This window comes from Nilaparvata lugens, chromosome 5 (assembly GCF_014356525.2).
Source record: "Nilaparvata lugens isolate BPH chromosome 5, ASM1435652v1, whole genome shotgun sequence".
NCBI classification, from domain to species: Eukaryota; Metazoa; Arthropoda; class Insecta; order Hemiptera; family Delphacidae; genus Nilaparvata; species Nilaparvata lugens.
This window is the reverse complement of record NC_052508.1, coordinates 18,400,414-18,417,192: the sequence shown is the minus strand read 5'-3', so window position 1 is coordinate 18,417,192 and position 16,779 is coordinate 18,400,414. Positions and strand designations below refer to the sequence as shown.

At 33.9% G+C, this 16,779-nt stretch overlaps 1 protein-coding gene and 1 long non-coding RNA gene across 5 annotated transcripts in view; both read left to right on the top strand.

Annotated features, from left to right (window-relative positions):
• LOC111058240 (anaphase-promoting complex subunit 11) overlaps positions 1–16,779 on the top strand; it is a 76,456-nt gene that overhangs the window by 6,224 nt on the left and 53,453 nt on the right. For 2 of the 4 annotated variants that reach the window (XR_005571256.1, XM_039427821.1), the window contains exon 4: positions 16,039–16,328. Coding sequence is in view for 2 of the 4 variants with exons in the window: in XM_039427821.1 (XP_039283755.1) it covers positions 16,071–16,328 (258 nt within the window). In the remaining 2 variants the exon portion in view is untranslated. Of the gene's footprint in view, positions 1–9,856; positions 10,170–14,630; positions 14,765–16,038; positions 16,329–16,779 lie in introns of those variants that run through there. The other 2 variants (XM_039427820.1, XM_039427822.1) reach the window with 2 other exon arrangements.
• LOC120351256 lies at positions 11,179–12,883 on the top strand. Its single transcript, XR_005571257.1, has 2 exons — positions 11,179–12,770; positions 12,821–12,883. It is a non-coding gene; the product is annotated as an uncharacterized LOC120351256 (long non-coding RNA).

Here is a 16,779-nt window from a genome sequence, read left to right as displayed (position 1 = left end):
ATTAACAAATAGAATAACAACAACAATAAATACATTTGGACGTTTCTACTATAGTATCACAGTTGAGTGATGAAGAGAAGTTGAATTTAGATAACAAGATAATCAGACTAACCAACACTTATAGACAGGTACTAATTATTTACCAACATATATTTACTAGGCACTCATCGAATTCAGTCAATTTATAAAACGGATTTAATACTAGCCAACTATATATCTTTTGTTTAAATATATTTTGTGACACATTATGTAAATGGGAAGGAAGTTTGTTGATTAGTTTTTGTCCTGTGATCTCAAAACTATTAAGAGATTTTGTCAGTCTTTGGTGCTGTATATCAATGCGATTTCTGTACCTAGTGTTAATTGAATGAACATCACTTCTTAACTGCAGACAGGATAGGTTCTTATGGGTATAAATGAGGACATAATATACATACAAGTTTATCACAGTTGGAATTTTTTTATTAATGAGCAATGGTTTGCAATGCTCAAGATATGATGAGTTAGTTATAATTCTTAAAGCTTTCTTTTGAATGAGTAGAACATCATTGATCTGAGAAGCATTACCCCAAAGGATGAGATATTATACTATGAAAGAAAGAAAAATAGGCCGTTCTTAAATATTTCATAGGTACTACACCGGATAGACTTCTGAGCAAATGAATTACTCTGCTAAGCTTTGAGCTGACATATTTGATATGTGGCTCCCATGTGAGCTTTGAGTCCATATGAATCCCTAAAAATTTCACCCTTGCTGGATTATTCACTGGAGGTCCTCTTTTTAAATTAAAATTAAGTTGTTCAGTTTTACTGTTATTAAGAACAAAGCTATTTGCATTGAACCATAGAGATGCTTTTTCCATAGTGTGTTGTTTTCCTGGCTCAGAATGTTCAGATCACTGTTCAGGTTGAAGAAAGTGGTATCATCTGCATACAAAATTGTATCAGTCTTAACGAAAGCTGAAATATCATTGATCGCAACCAAAAATAAGAAAGGACCAAGTATCGAGCCTTGTGGCACACCCGACTCAACCTTCAACAACGACGACTTGTTGCTAATGCTACCTACAGTTACTAGTTGACTACGATTCATTAGGTAGGACTTTAAAAATTTGAGAGCATTCTGACCTGTTCCATAATAGCTCATCTTTTCCAGAAGAATCGTATGATCAACACAGTCGAATCCCTTATTTATGTCACAGAAGGTGGCCAGAGCATAGTTTCCCTGTTCAAGTGCTTGCAATTCACTCTTGGTTAATTTGAGAAGAGCATCTACAGTAGATTTATTTTTTCTAAAGCCAAATTGAGAAGGCGCTATGATATTTAAACGCTCAAAATGTTCAGACAGTTGATTATATACTATAGTTTCAAGTATTTTTGCTAGAACAGGTACAATAGATATTGGTCTATAACTACTTGGACAATCTCTATCACCCTTTTTGTAAATAGGCACCACCCTCGACTTCTTGAGCTCCTCTGGAAATACTCCTTCCGCTAAGCATTTATTTAGAATATGTGTAAGAGGCTTCACAAAACTATCTATCACCTCCTTTAATAAGTTGACAGACATGCCGTGAATATCACAGCTATTAGAAGATTTAAAACCTTCGACAATGTCTGACACTTGTTCAGGGAGCACTTCACAGAAATTAAAGTTAGCAGTCAAACTGGGTCCCTTAACAGATTCTAGATCCAATGACAATCTACCTGGTCCATTCAATGAGTCTTGAATATCTTTAACAGACTGAATAAAATAATTGTTTAGAACATCTAGACGCAGAGGAGCACTCTTTCTAGCATTAACATTATTATCAGCAACTGTGTTTATAATTTTCCATGCAGCCTGACACCTGTTTTTTGATTTTTCAATGTATTCAGTGTTAAAGATTTTTTTTTTTGCTTCTCTTATTGATTTCTTATACCTATTTCTACATTCTATATAAGCAGATTTTGTTTCGGCAGTTTTGAACTTATCATTTAGACTCATTAGTAAAAACATTCGCTGCTTTAGGGCTGCCAACTGTGAACTGTAACAACTGTTTTTCTTATTCTGCTTGCCTCTATTGTAGGAAACTTTACAAGCTCTTTCAGGAATGTATTAGTTGAATATTCTTAAGAATTTAGAAAAGAAATATGAAAACAAATCATTAGCTGGTTCTTTTTTACTATATATATCAGACCAGTCAGTACTATACAACGAATTTCTAAATGTATTTATTTTGTCAGCAGTCATAGGTCTTGTTTGTACAAGCTTTGATTCGGTATTATATTTTTTAACATTACTACTATGTGCAAGCTCAACAGATTCAATGGTCAGAAAATCATGATCCGAGTACGGGAAAGGAAGAACCTTATTTGAAGCAACACTACTCCTAATATTAGTAAATATATTATCAAGACAAGCATTATCTCTTGTATTTACGACATTTGTGAATGTCATGTTGAATTGCCTTAATAAGTTTTTCAGCTCTAAAGAGCTACGTCTATCTCTATTCAAGTCAAAATCCGAGTTCACATCTCCACCTACGAATAAATTATAGTTTTTAAATGCTAGCCCATGCAAGAAGTTGAACAGTTCTTCCAATTGTTCCAGGAAAACTCTACTTTTACCATTAGGAGATCTATAAATTGATGTAATTATCAATTTGGAAACACGATTGACAAAACATGTGGCTTCAAAGTCCAACTCCCTGCAAAGAAAATCTACATTCAAATGGTCAAAATCCTTAACTGATTTTTTTATAAAGATTGCCACTCCACCTCGAATGTGAATTGTTCTATAAAAACTATTACAAAGAAAATAATAATCTAGTTTTAAAAAAGACAGTTGAGACTCTCTACACCAATGTTCACTTACAAAAATAGTAACAATACTGTTATCAATAGCAAACTCATTTAACAAGTCCTCCTTACTTATTAAACCCTGCATATTAATGAAACCCATTCTAATTTTTTCAATTCTATTATTCTGTTCATTACAAAAGGGTTGTGTAAAATTATTCTTATCACATTGAGCATCTAAATTGATTTGATCAGAACAAACACCAATCACAGAATGTCTATCAACAGAAGTGTAATTCGAATAAAATTTTTACCCATCTACTCTTCTAAAAAATAATTAAGTGGAAGAGTAATGGGAGGAAATGAGCTCAAATATGAAAAATACTCCTCTACATACTTAACAATCCTATCACCTATATACGCTTTTCCAAAACCATTCAAGTGCAATCCATGACGTGTGAAAAATCTTCGTCCTAGGTTACTAATGTCCATGAATTTTACGTGTGGATACAGGCTACATATTTTCAACATTGACCTATCAGTTTCCTTAATTGCGACGTTGACGCAGTACCAGTCTGCCAGGTCGTACCGAAGAGGAATTGAAAAAACAAGAACATTTGTCCTATACAGTGCCGCCAAACTCCGTCGCAACTCTATTAGAACATCGTCAGCCTCATTCTTGCTTACATCATTTAAGCCGGCTTGAATTATGACAAAGTCCTTTGCACCAAAGCTATCAATGTTAGTGGGTAAGACATCCCGGAACTTCGCACCCGGCTTTACAAAAGAGGTGAAATTGTAGCTGTTATTCTTCATGAACTCTCTGCAGACATTTCTCCCTTGACTATCAGCGTAATGATGTATTTTAACCTCACAAGTGACACTAGCATTAGATTGTCCGGATTGATTCTTGGTCTTTCGATTAGACGACCTCCTATTACAACAATTAGGGATTTCACCGTTTGACTGTGTTTCTTCATACTTTCCCGACTCAACGTACAATTTATCATGTAGGGTCCTCCATTTATTAGTCTCTCCTCGCTCCACAACTCTCTCATTTCTTAAATCTAAGTTATCCGCCTCCAATGCTTCAATAGAAGTAGACATTGACTGCACTCTTTCTAATAGAGATTCATTTTTGTACTCAAGTGACCTAATTAATTGATTCGAATCCTCACTCTGACTCTGAATTTCAGATTTCAACTGTTCTATTTCTAATTTCAAATCTCTCACCATATTTATAAGGTCATCTCTTTGTTGTAAGAGCTCTAAATCACGTATACTGCAAGTTTCGTTATCCCTAACAGTTCTAATGTTGGGTGTATTAACACCCATCTCTCGCGATTTTGGAGTCTCATTATCTCCAACGGTTCTAATGTTATGTGTATTAACACCCATCTCTCCTGATTTTGGAGTCGATAACAACTCAATTATCTTATTTGGTGATTTTGAGGGAGTAGTATCAATGTTTGAAACTCGTGACCCTGTGTTGATATCCGAAACTGAATGATTATGGGTACCTGAAGCTCCCATAACTTTATTAATAGCACTGTTCGTTTTCATAGAAGCAGAACAACCAAACGTCAAACATCGACATGATACTTGTCCATTCACTAAGTCTCGATCCTTCAACAGATTAATAGCAAAACACGAAAAACAGCGCTAGAACAGCTGGCTCATTCCCGCGCGAAAAAGATTCTCCAACAACTGGACACTTGCACAGTGTTGATATTGAGGTTACCTTAATTTGACAATATCATCAAAACAATAAATAGATGTCAATTTTGAAGACTATACACTCAGTGACTCGCCAGATTCACACCTTTACGTAATAACTCAACTTGAAACACTTTAGTCATGAAAAACCACTTAAACTTCAAAAAACTAATAGACGATTTTTCTAACAACCAACACAGGCAGATCAGGCCTACCAACCAAAACATTAACAATATATCACAGGAAGCGTTGGACTCAGACAAAAAACTCTCACAGATTACAGGCACCTTTCTATTAGCAAATCCCTCAAGTGAGTCTTGAATTGTGGAACGTTCGAACGTCGACATCAAGTTCATTGAGTAGCTTTACCGACACGTATTTCCAATTTTTCTGAAAGCTTGTATATTGATTGCTCTCAATTCTAACATTAAGGCTGCCTCTTGTGGGATAACTATGGATATCACTATTTTTACTCTAAAACTGCCCAGGTGCTTTTTTACATATAAACAACACGGAAACACATAAAGTGATGGCAGAATCTATAACCTTAATCTATGGAATAGTGCTCTAAATGAAGCTAGGGGTGGATCATTACAGATAATTCTTACAGCCCCCTTCTGCAGTCTGAAAAGTGTGATAATTGTGGAACAGTTTCCCCACAATTGTATGCCATAAGCTAGGTGACTAAAGACATGAGCGTTATACACACTCATTAAAACATCATGGCTCACAATATGTCTCAGCCTGCGCAATACAAATAAACCTTTACTCAGCTTTACAGCTATGTATGTTGTATGGCTATTCCAATTCGAATTCATGTCCAGCATATGTCGTGTGAGCCTATGTCGGTGGACTTAAACTGTTTGATGCACACCAATCTCTTATAGTCAATGTGCTTGCTTCAACCACTGTATCCACACTTTATTCATCAGAACCATTCACTATTAGACCTAGATCATCGGCAAAAAGGTAGGGCTGGTTGTCAATGTGGCAATTGCTTATCAAACTTGATAAATCATTCATGTTGATGATAAAAGTGGTTCAAGTATGGACCCATGTGGCACACCATACTGAACGACTTCTCCAATGACCATTTAATGAATTATTCACTATAAATTTTCCCTGCAATACTTCACTTAAATTATTTAGAAATGATATATGCATTTGAACGATTCATATGATGAACAAAAAGAAAAATTATGTAATTTATAAAAGTTTGAAAAAATCTTATTGCAATCTCCAATGTCAGTTCTTTGTTAGTGAAAAAATATTTAAAAATGTTATGTGTATTAAATACAATCATATTAAATATGTATAAAGTTTTAACTGACCAAGTTGCTTTCCTGAAAACCATTGGACCTAGTAATAGGTCTTTGAAGCATTCCTACCTTTTAGGATAATTTATAGCACAGTCCCGAAATATTAATGAACTAATTAATGTCTATTTGACCAATGCAAATAAATTATAATATTGAGAAATCGACTACTCAACAATGTCTTATTATATCAATTGATATAAATATACATTATTGGGACAACTATACCATCAACTGACACATTCTGGCCCTACCTAACAGAATTTATTATCACTCCATCATTTTCATTTGGAATAAGAAATATCCCTTTACTTGAGTCACATTCCTGATAGTTCGAGTTTAAATAGTCTAATTACATTACTTTTAAAACAGCTCATCACAATCAAATGTTTTATCCTGTCTATGTGACATTTCAATATGCATGATCTTTCTATTGTATCATTTTCCTGCATGTTGTTTATATTCTCATTGTGTTGCAAAAATCCATTGATTCGAAGTTGATAAAAATAAGCGGTGATAGTTCACGTATTTCTTTAGCTTATCTCCTGTCTATTATCATTCAATTTTATTTAATCATTTTCACATTGTGACTTTTTTGGTTTGTGTTGTTATTTCACGTCTCCATCTAGACTTTATTGAATGAATATTGTTTATGAAAATAATTCCAAGAGAATGTTTTGAGCTCACTATAAACTTGGGTTGGCTGTGGGCAAATTCTAGATAATGCATAGTGCTTCACAAGGTTACAATAATAATTTATTGTCCTCTATGAAATAAGTTTTTTTCCATAATCACAACCTTACTATTGGACTGCATTTTCTTATAGGCAACATAATAATGCGAATTTGGAATAAGAAAAATAATTATAATTTACAATTTTCGGGCCACATTAGACCAGCATATTTTTGTTAAGGTTTCCAATAATGTTTTATCTCTTGATATTCGACCGCATGTATGTGTCAAATCAAATATGTGTATATATAATACAAATTGCAGGTTTAATCAATAATTGAGATGGTGATAAATACCCGAAACTAGTCGTTTCTGGAATAAAATTATATAAGAGTGCTTGTGATTCTTTTTATCAAAATACTTGAGCGAGAAAATTGAAGGATTTGAGGTTATCCTCTTTTAAAATATTCCGCTCATTTTCTTCAAAGAACTTACAAATTACGTTGAATAAAAATTATAATTATCAGTCACAATGTTTCGTTGGTTCATCAGTGGAAGTCGACAAGTGAATTCCGTATCAGGTTTTTTCTCATATGATAATATTCAAGTCCGCATAGTTTGCACAATCTGATCGATAACTCGACAATAATTTGACGGAATACATATTTCGCTAACCTTGTAAAAAAATATTTGCAGATTTAATGTGACTAGAATGTTTAATTCCACTCTGTTTACATTTCGGTTTTCTTTTTGGGGAGTTTGAAATTTTCTAATTATCTTTCCATCTCATAGCTTTTCTTTTGACTTTAGATTGTCTGTATGGAGGAGTTTTGCCCTGTTAGTTACATTTTTAAATTTCAATTTATTTATTGCCAAAAAAGAATCACAGGATGGTGAAGAATGGTAAATTTAGCTAATTCATTATAGCTAAATTTTAATTTCAATTTGAAAACTTTGAAAAACTTCAAACTTGAGTTGAAGTCGTCTTGAGAGTAGTTTCAAGAATTATTGTATTAGCTCGTTCCATCTTTCTTAAACTTGTAAAAACCAAAGTCGTATTAAGAGTAGTTTCTAGAATTGCATGAGCTCTTTTCATCTTCCTTGAACTTTTCTGGTGCATCAAATTTACGATATTTATAGGTTCATTTATTGACCGTATCATACAAAGCAGCTGGATTATAAATCCTTTCATCTTTTTAAGGATCATATTGTAGGCTTCAGAATGGAGATTTCGATCATATCAATTCATTTATTTTTTCGACATAAATATAAAATGTAACTCGTATCTATAAAAATAATCAAAATTAACATTATCTACTTTATCGTAGTCTACAAGATTCTTTCAATTCCGTTGAGTTGTGATAATAAAAACAAAGGTTAGGAGGTTTTTGGAACAATTCAGATAAATTAACAACATGGTCAACTATACTATTGCCAAAATTAATTATTGTTCAAGTTATTCCATTAAAAATGTATTTTTAATGATTTCTAGCATATCTTGTTCATAACACATGGATATTTCATTTTTTATTTTCATGTTCATTCAAGACGATTACAGCCTTCTCCCAACAGAAATAAAGAAGCTTATTGATGAATTGAATGATTATTCTATTAAAAATATAAAAAAAATATTACATATTTAAAAATACAGTAATATAGAGAGATTTTATTAGATATCTTTGAAGATTTATATTTAAATTTCATTGAAAATAATTAATTATTCATAAATGCAATAATTATATGAATTACTCCAATATTTGCTAATCAATTAATACAGCTCCACTTCACCATTCTAAATGCATTTATATAATTATAACCTGTCTACTTTTCTTGAAATATGTATGCACCATTACAACAGTAATTAATCTTTTTCTTGATCTATACAATAATTCACAGAATGTAATAATTATATTCAATAAGATTCTGAATGCATCAAAATGAGTGTTTCCTTTCTCTCTGTAAAACTTGTAATATGCACCTCTGGTTTGCGCACAGACATTTTTTGCCTGTGCAGACCATTTTCTAAAGATTTTATTTGGCTTAGTGTATTAATGAGGTTGTTTTTATTTTTTATTGTTGGTGTATATTGAAGATGAGTACATAAGATTTTTACTTTGTAAATTGTATTTTTTTTTTTAATAAATATTATATTTTGCCTGCCTGTCTCTTCAACTCAGTAGAGACGAACTGCAGAAGACAGTGGAGAAATGATTGAATAAATAATAATTTCATATGTTCACGGACTAGCCATACAAATACAGAGATACAGTTAAAAAGTGATTATACACAATATAATTACTCTATAATTCCAACATTAACATCCAATAGAAATTAAATACTAGAGTAAAATCTCAGTTCATGAGAGATCACGATTTCACTCTTTATGTCTCTCATTAATGTCTCCACTATACGTGGATTATCAAACAATCAAGAATAGGATACTACTGCATAACTGAAAATTAATAAAATTAAAAATTGAACCATATTTATACAAACATGTAATTTCAATTGTCTTTTCTCTTCAGGGCTACTTTTGAATATGAATAAAAATATAAATCTAAGTACCCTTTTTAAAATTATTTAGTCACGACAGTTTATAATTTATATTATAATGGCATTATATAGCCGAAACATGTCGTGACTAAATAATTTTAAAAAGGGTACTCAGATTAATACTTAACACATATGTAATTTCAAATATAAACATTTATTTTTATACAGGTATATACATTTATTTATTATTCTTCCCCATCCCATCCTTTCATATCTACCGTCTATTCATTTTTGCTGATAACTTTTTCACCTTCTCATAGATTGAAGGTTTTCCTAGTACATGGATATCCATAGTTGGAAAACCCCTTCAATCTTCCACCCTTTTTTTGCACCACTTTCTTTTTTATTTTGTTTTAATTTTGTTGTTGTTGTTGTTGTTTGCATTTATTATTTTTGCTAATCTCTATATCAAACTTGTATGTGTGTGTAAAACAAATTGAATGGAATTAAAATTGAATTGAGTTTAAACAATTTTTTTTGGAAGAGCTACTTGAACATTTATAACTTATATCTAATATAAATAATCAATAGCCCCTTATATTGATATATACATAGTGATCCCTTACATAAATAGTTACTTGAGTGAATAGTGAACGTTATTTTTACAAGAATTTAACTAAAACCCGAGGACGATTATTGTGTGTAAAATTGATAGGAGATTAGGAGTAGTAGTAGTAGTTGTCGAATTACTGAGAATTCAGTAGTAGTAGTGAATTGCGGGTAAATGTTTAACGGCTGGACTGGCACTTGGGTAAATTAGTGGCGGTTGGGTTGGCAGCAGTGTCTGGCGCCGGTTCGAATCGGCTGCAGTGACCGATCAGCTGTTTGCTGTCAGTAGTGCGATGCTCGCCGCCGTGAACGGTCGTAGCGCTGCAGGCGGCAGCAAAGCGAAACCGCCCCCAGTGCCGCCGCGTCCCAACAAGAACGTGATCGCCGAGGCGATGGCGCGCAACCGACGCACGGGCCAGCACGTGCATGCGCAGAAGAAACTCCCGCCCCCGGGGGCAGTGTTGGTGAATGGCGGTTCACATGTAGTGAGTGCGAACCTGCCTATCAGTGGACAGCCCGTGAAAATGGGGCCCTGTCGTATCACTATACCACCCCCGCCTACCACCGATGATGACGATGATTGTGAGTTTCTGTTGAAAGTTTACCTTTAGTAATACAGTATTTAGTTGTTCTGATACAAATCGCCTCCCTCTCTCTCTCTCTCTCTCTCTCTCTCAGGCATGTGCCCAGAAGAGCCTCAAATAAATTAATCATCAAATTTAATCATTGTTTTGTTTTTGGAATATATAAAATATCTCATTCGAAGTTAGCCCTTAAAAGACTTTCACGACATTAATGACAATTTTTCTATAAAAATGCTATTTAGAGTTCGTTATATTAAAATTATAATCGTTATGAAGGCTACTATTATGATTATGAAGATTAGCCCTTGTACAATTCAGTTGCAGTTTGCGACCGCAAAGCAACGTTTAAGTAGGTTTTCGTTTGCGGATCCGAGATTGGCTGCGTATGCGTTAAGTCAAAATAGCAACTATCCAAAACAATAGATTGAATTTATTTGTAACATATCCATTCAGTTGATATCGTATTCAGTATTAAAATCACTGTTGTATTAAATGGAATGACGTACTATATCAACTGAGTGATTACTATATCAGATAAGATTTATTGTTTGGGAAAGTTACTATTTTGACTAATCGCTTACGTAGCCGAACTCGGATACGCACAAACGAAACCCCCCCTTTAGCGGTTCATCGTTTGGGGGTCTTTGAATAAAATTTTGTCAATAACGTTAAAAAAATGAAAATTTCTTTATTTTAGGAACAACAGGCTTTGTACAAAACTGTTCTCCCTCAAATTTTCATAGAAATAGTTCCAAAAAATGTTATGTGATATCGTTACTTAATAAAATCATATTCTATGAAAATTTTGGAAAGGAACAGTTTTAGGCTATCCGTTGTTCCTTTCCCAATCAATGATATCGTGTATCATACTATCCAATATCGGGGCACCGAGCTTCGCTCGTTATTTATTTATTGATAAACAAAAAACAATTCTTTAAAATGATTGGGGAAGGACTTACAGGCACAGCCCAAAACTGTTTCTTCCCCGAATTTTGATTTATAAACTATAAATAGTCCAAAAAGTAGGTTATGTTCCATACACTTGAATTCAGGTCCAATTTTCAGTCCAAACATTTGAAAACAGAAAAGTTCCAATTGAGGTGTTATACGGAAAAAAACACACATAGAGCAAAATTGTGTTTTGAGAAAATCGCATTTCAAGTTTTTAGTTTGGATAGATCAATGTATTTTATATATAATTGAATTAAACATTCTGTTAGTACCAAATCTAAATTCAATATATTGAATATATTGAATGATCTCATGTTGATTAAGAATGATACATGATTATATTTCTAATTTATTCCAACAAATATGTTTGAAAAATTGGTTGTATGTGCCCTTCATCCAAAGCCAAATTTATTCTGTACAAATTTGGGTTTGATAAACTAGAAAGCACGTGTTATTCAATGCTAAATGCTATATTTCTCTTGAGTTAAAAAATTATATACATATAAAAATTTTTTCGATCATTCTATTAAAATAGGGGTAGGGCATCACTTGTGGTTGAATGTCAGGAACAGGACCATTCAAGAATTTGAATGGTTTGAAATTCACAGTATTGAAGTTTTCAGAGCACAGCAGATAACCATTTTATTCTATCTTTATAATAAAATAGTTCCTGATAGTGAACTTATTTGACTTTGATGTAGGTTTGGACATAAACATAGGAAGCAATAGTCTCACTGACCACCAAATCCCTCCTTGACACAGCTGTTTATAAACAGTTGTACCAACATCAGTTTTAAAGATTTTTGTTTGAGATTTTCAGGTTATATGCAGAACAAGATGGCCGATCTAATAAAGCAATCCCCGGAAAAAGGGCATATAGTTCTATGTGCCCTTTTTCCATTTACCGCCTCAATTTAGATTGTTTACAAACCGAATTGAATAACAAAATAACCCTCACTAATCACTTAAAACTGTAAAATAATTATTATTAACTTTGAAAATTCTGATATACTTCAATTTAGAATGATATACCATGTTATGTCAACAAATCAAATATTTCGATCAAGTTGATTGAAATTTCCCCAGCAGTTGAGTGCATCTGCTAAAAAAGTTTTATGGTTGAAGGATTAAAAGACAAATTTGGAAACATTGCAAAAATATGTTTTTATTTCTAATATAATTATTATTTTCGATCAATAATGGATAATTTTACCTTCCAAACCCTCAAGGTTTCTTTATTTTTTAGGTCGTGTTTATATTTTTACAGCTGGCTATAGGTCAGTTAATGAGTTTTGGGGATGAGATATTTTGATTTTCCACAGACGCACTGGCTCACTCACTTTTATTATCCACAGACGACGAAAATCTCAGCTGTTTTTCTAAGGATTAATTATCCTCTTAATGTCCTTCTATCCGGAGAAGTTCCTGTTCTATTGATCGTTCTAGTTCCTCATCATTATTGAAGTATTACTATAAACCCAATATAGTAATATTGGGTATAAACTTTTTCCTCCAAGTAACCCCATAAAAAGAAGTCATAAATCACAATTTGATCGGGGTGGCAAATCTAAAAAATAACTTGCTCGACCAATCCAACGGCCATGAAGTTTGTCATTTAGTAATTGCTTGACATGATTTGCGAAATGAGGTGGAGCACCATCTTGTTGGGAGATTGCTTGACATGATTTGCGAAATGAGGTGGAGCACCATCTTGTTGGGAGATTGCTTGATTCATTTCTGGTACCATCAAATGACGCAAGACTAACGCAACGTAGTAAACAAATCAGATAATAACTCATGAAAGTAGTTGCAATAGGAAGCGAATTGGTAAAATTTTCAATATGCCTCCATTCTGCTTCTACGAAGGTTAGGGAGCTGAAATTTTCCCAGAATATTATCAGAACCTACTTTGTAAACTGTGTAAAATTGAAAAAATGTCGGTGCATGAATGGGCACGTAATATAAAATTGAACGTGTAAACCTCTACGTGGGACACGGTGTACTATGTAAGCATTGCTTGATTATGTAGTGCTTTTTGTCTAAATAAAACCATAGAGAAACAATAGCGTAAGTAGATATCCCATGGTATAGGGCGTTTATGTCGCAACTTTTACTGTTATCCCAAGCCGATTACTGTCGATTTTTACTGTTTTGTTGGGGTGAGAGTGTATAAACGGCACAGTATGAGAGATTACGAGCGTCACACAGCTTCACGGGAAAGAACTACGTTAACTATCGGCTTGGGATAACAGCAAAAGTTGCGACATAAACGTCCTATACCATGGGATATCTACTTACGCTATTATCTCTCTATGATAAAACTAAACTTTTAAACAATTGCATCATATAGAATCACTAGTATCCTCTTTATTCGATACTGAAAGGTCGTGTAATCGAATGAAACAGAAGGGCAGGCTTACTAGTGATTCTATATAATAAAACCATCAAAAAGCCCAGAAATAAATGAAAAATAAATCATTGTATTTATTATGTCAAAATAAGACTTTATGGGGTTGTCTGTGAGCTGTTCATGTTACTTAAGTAAATAAAGGAACATAGTTCGTTGTATTTTGAGTGACCCTAAGGTTGACAATATTAACTTCATGTCTATTTATTTTAAATAAAACATGAATTCCTCACATACAAAATGAAAATCAAAGTACCTTTTTAGTCTTTATTTTTTACTCCATTGCTATGTAAATACAAGTAGCCCTAAACAAGAAAGTGAGCATTAATTAATTGTTCATTTTAAATGAACAAACTTGAATTAATCAAATGAAGTATTTCAATAGGGTTACTTGAATTGTTAATAAGAAATTATCTCAAAAACATTTTTTAATATGAAATACAACAATTAGTTTCGGCATTCAAATCATTTTCATTTTTTCCAAAATGAACTATCGAATAATCTTCTTCCACAGCTGGCTGATTTTACCATATGATCAGAATAATAATGTTTTTCTTTTTGTGTAGTTGAGAAGTTGATGTTGTGGTAATTTTTCATATTGAATGAAAAAGACTAAAAAATTGTCAAAAAACCACATATTTATTGATACTTAGGAAAACCGGTTTCGGTGATTACTCCATTGTCAATCTCTGATAAACTTTGATAAAGACCGAAACCGGTCTTTCTAAGTATCAATGAATCTGTGGTTTTATAACAATTTCTTAGTCTTTTTCATTTAAAAGGTAAAATTTGTATGTATTTGATATAAAAGTACTCCTTGATAAGTCCGGTGTCCCTGGAAACAGTGTCTCTAGCACTTTCAATGGAGAAAATAATAGATGACATGGCTAAATCTTCACAATATACTGTACTTACTGTACTGGCCCTTTTCATCAGATTGAAAGTTGTATTCATGAGCGAGGTCCACTGTTCGCAGAACGACTAGTTATAATAAGATGATTCAATTTAATTATTCCATCCAATCATAATAATTTATTTTATAATGATATATTATTAGAATAAGATAAAATAATTTAGTATCATCTGCAAAAAAATTGGTAGGAACGAGATTTGAACCTGGGTCCCACAGTGTGAGAAGCCACGGTCTAACCAACTTGGTCACCATGTGCTCGTAACAATAGATGCGAAAAAGTATGAACATGAATTGCTGTATCTTCAAAGACACATCTTTTCTGGATAGAGGTTAGTTTACTGTTTTTTTTTAAATTACAAATAACTAGAGGTCTTATCAAAAATCGTTACACATACGTTTCTGCGCCTTGTTTCAAAGAACTTGCATACCAAATTTCATCCAAATCGGACAATAACTGCGACTGTAACTGCAGTACAAACAAACAGACAAAAGCCGATCGAGTGGAAACTAAGACCTCAGCTTCGCTTCGGTCAATAATATTCTTCCACAGCTAGCTCATTTTACCATCAGGGCTTATTTTAGTTTTTTACTTTCCTTGCCCTTGCCATAGGTTAGGAAAGTATTGCTTTCCGAAAAAAATTGAGGTACCCAAATTTTATACGTTTCAAGGTCAAGAGGTTTGGCCTGAGTCCAAAAAAGTTGTTTTTGGTTGGGTATTGGTCTGTATGTGTGTGTGTGTGTCTGTGAACACGATATCTCATCTCCCAATTGACGGAATGGCTTGAAATTCGGAACGTAAGGTCCTAACAATATAAGGATCCGACACGAACAATTTCGATCAAATGCAATTCAAGATGGCGGCTAGAATAGCAAAAATATGTCTCGATTTTCTCGAAAACAGCTACACCGATTTTGATCAAATGTATACCTTAAATAGTCATTGATAAGCTCTATTAACTACCACAAGTCTAATATCTGTAAAAAATTCAGGAGCTCCTCCCCATCTATGCAAAGTTTGATTTTAGATTTTCAATTATCAGGCTTCAGATACAATTTAAACAAAAAATTTCAAGTGGAAAAGATTGAGCATGAAAAACTCTACAAATTAATGTTCAGTAACATTTTCACCTAAAATTGAAATTATCTCGAAATTCGAGAAAATATGATCATTCAATTGCAAACTTTTGGCAGATGTTGATTCTATTAAATCATTCACTATGAAGAGATAGCAAACCTTGTGTGTTCCCTGCGTTATTGTCCTGTCACCAGCTGGCTCAGATCTTTGAATAGTAGACTTGAGATGCGTGTGAACACTAGCGTCAGGTGATCAATTTTCATAACGGCAAGGAAAGTTGTGTGAGTGCGCCACACCAGATTTTTCAGTTTAAAAACTACACGGTGAATACTCTCCGCCACACCCACCCTATCGGCAGCGGCGGGCACCCTGCCCTACCCTTGAATTATTCAAGTTTGTTCATTTGAAATTATCGAAATACAAATAATAAACTCAACAATTATTGTTATGTTGTAGCATAGAGAAGAGAAAACTAATATTCGTGTTTGGATACTAATGTTATTGTATGGTTGCATGAGCAGCATCAGCGGCCGCCTATAGACGCTTCATCACAATGGCCTCCCTGCAAGGCCTGCCCCCCCTGCCCAAGAGCCTCAGTGGTGCCAACCTGCTGGAGCACAGCGGCCTACCCGAACAGCTCAGACTGCACCACCCCACTGTGCCGCCTCCGCCGCCTCCAATCACCTCGCACCCGGAGGCGGCACCTTCGTCCTCCTCCGCCTCCAAGCGGATGCCACCTCCGCCGCCTCCACCGCCGCCTCGCAAACTCACCACGCTCGACACGCAGCTGGCTATCCTTAGGAAAGAGATGGTGAGTTTCAAATTCAAATAGTAACTTGTAACTAGTAGTCTTCTAACTCAAATGTCTAATAAAGTGTTCTAATAGGGCTATTTGAATGTTCAATAATTTTAGAAAACTACTATAATTATTTAACTGCACAGTCCAATAGTCCGATTTGGAAATTGGAACAGATGAGTGCAACGTTGCCAAGTAAGAGTTGATCAACGTTGTCCACTGCTGACTATAAATGCGAATTAGATAATATTTTCATGATACACCTGACGAATTGACAACGTCCATCGGTGCTGGGAGGGTAGGAGGTACTCAGCCGTTCCAATTTACATCAAACTATTTTCTTGCGGTTGACTATAGTACCCTTGATTTATTCCTATGAAAACATGGCTAGTTTGGGGCATTCATTCATTTTCAGTTGCCGAAAATCAAATTCATCTCCTTCTTTCTAACAAATCATTATAAACAC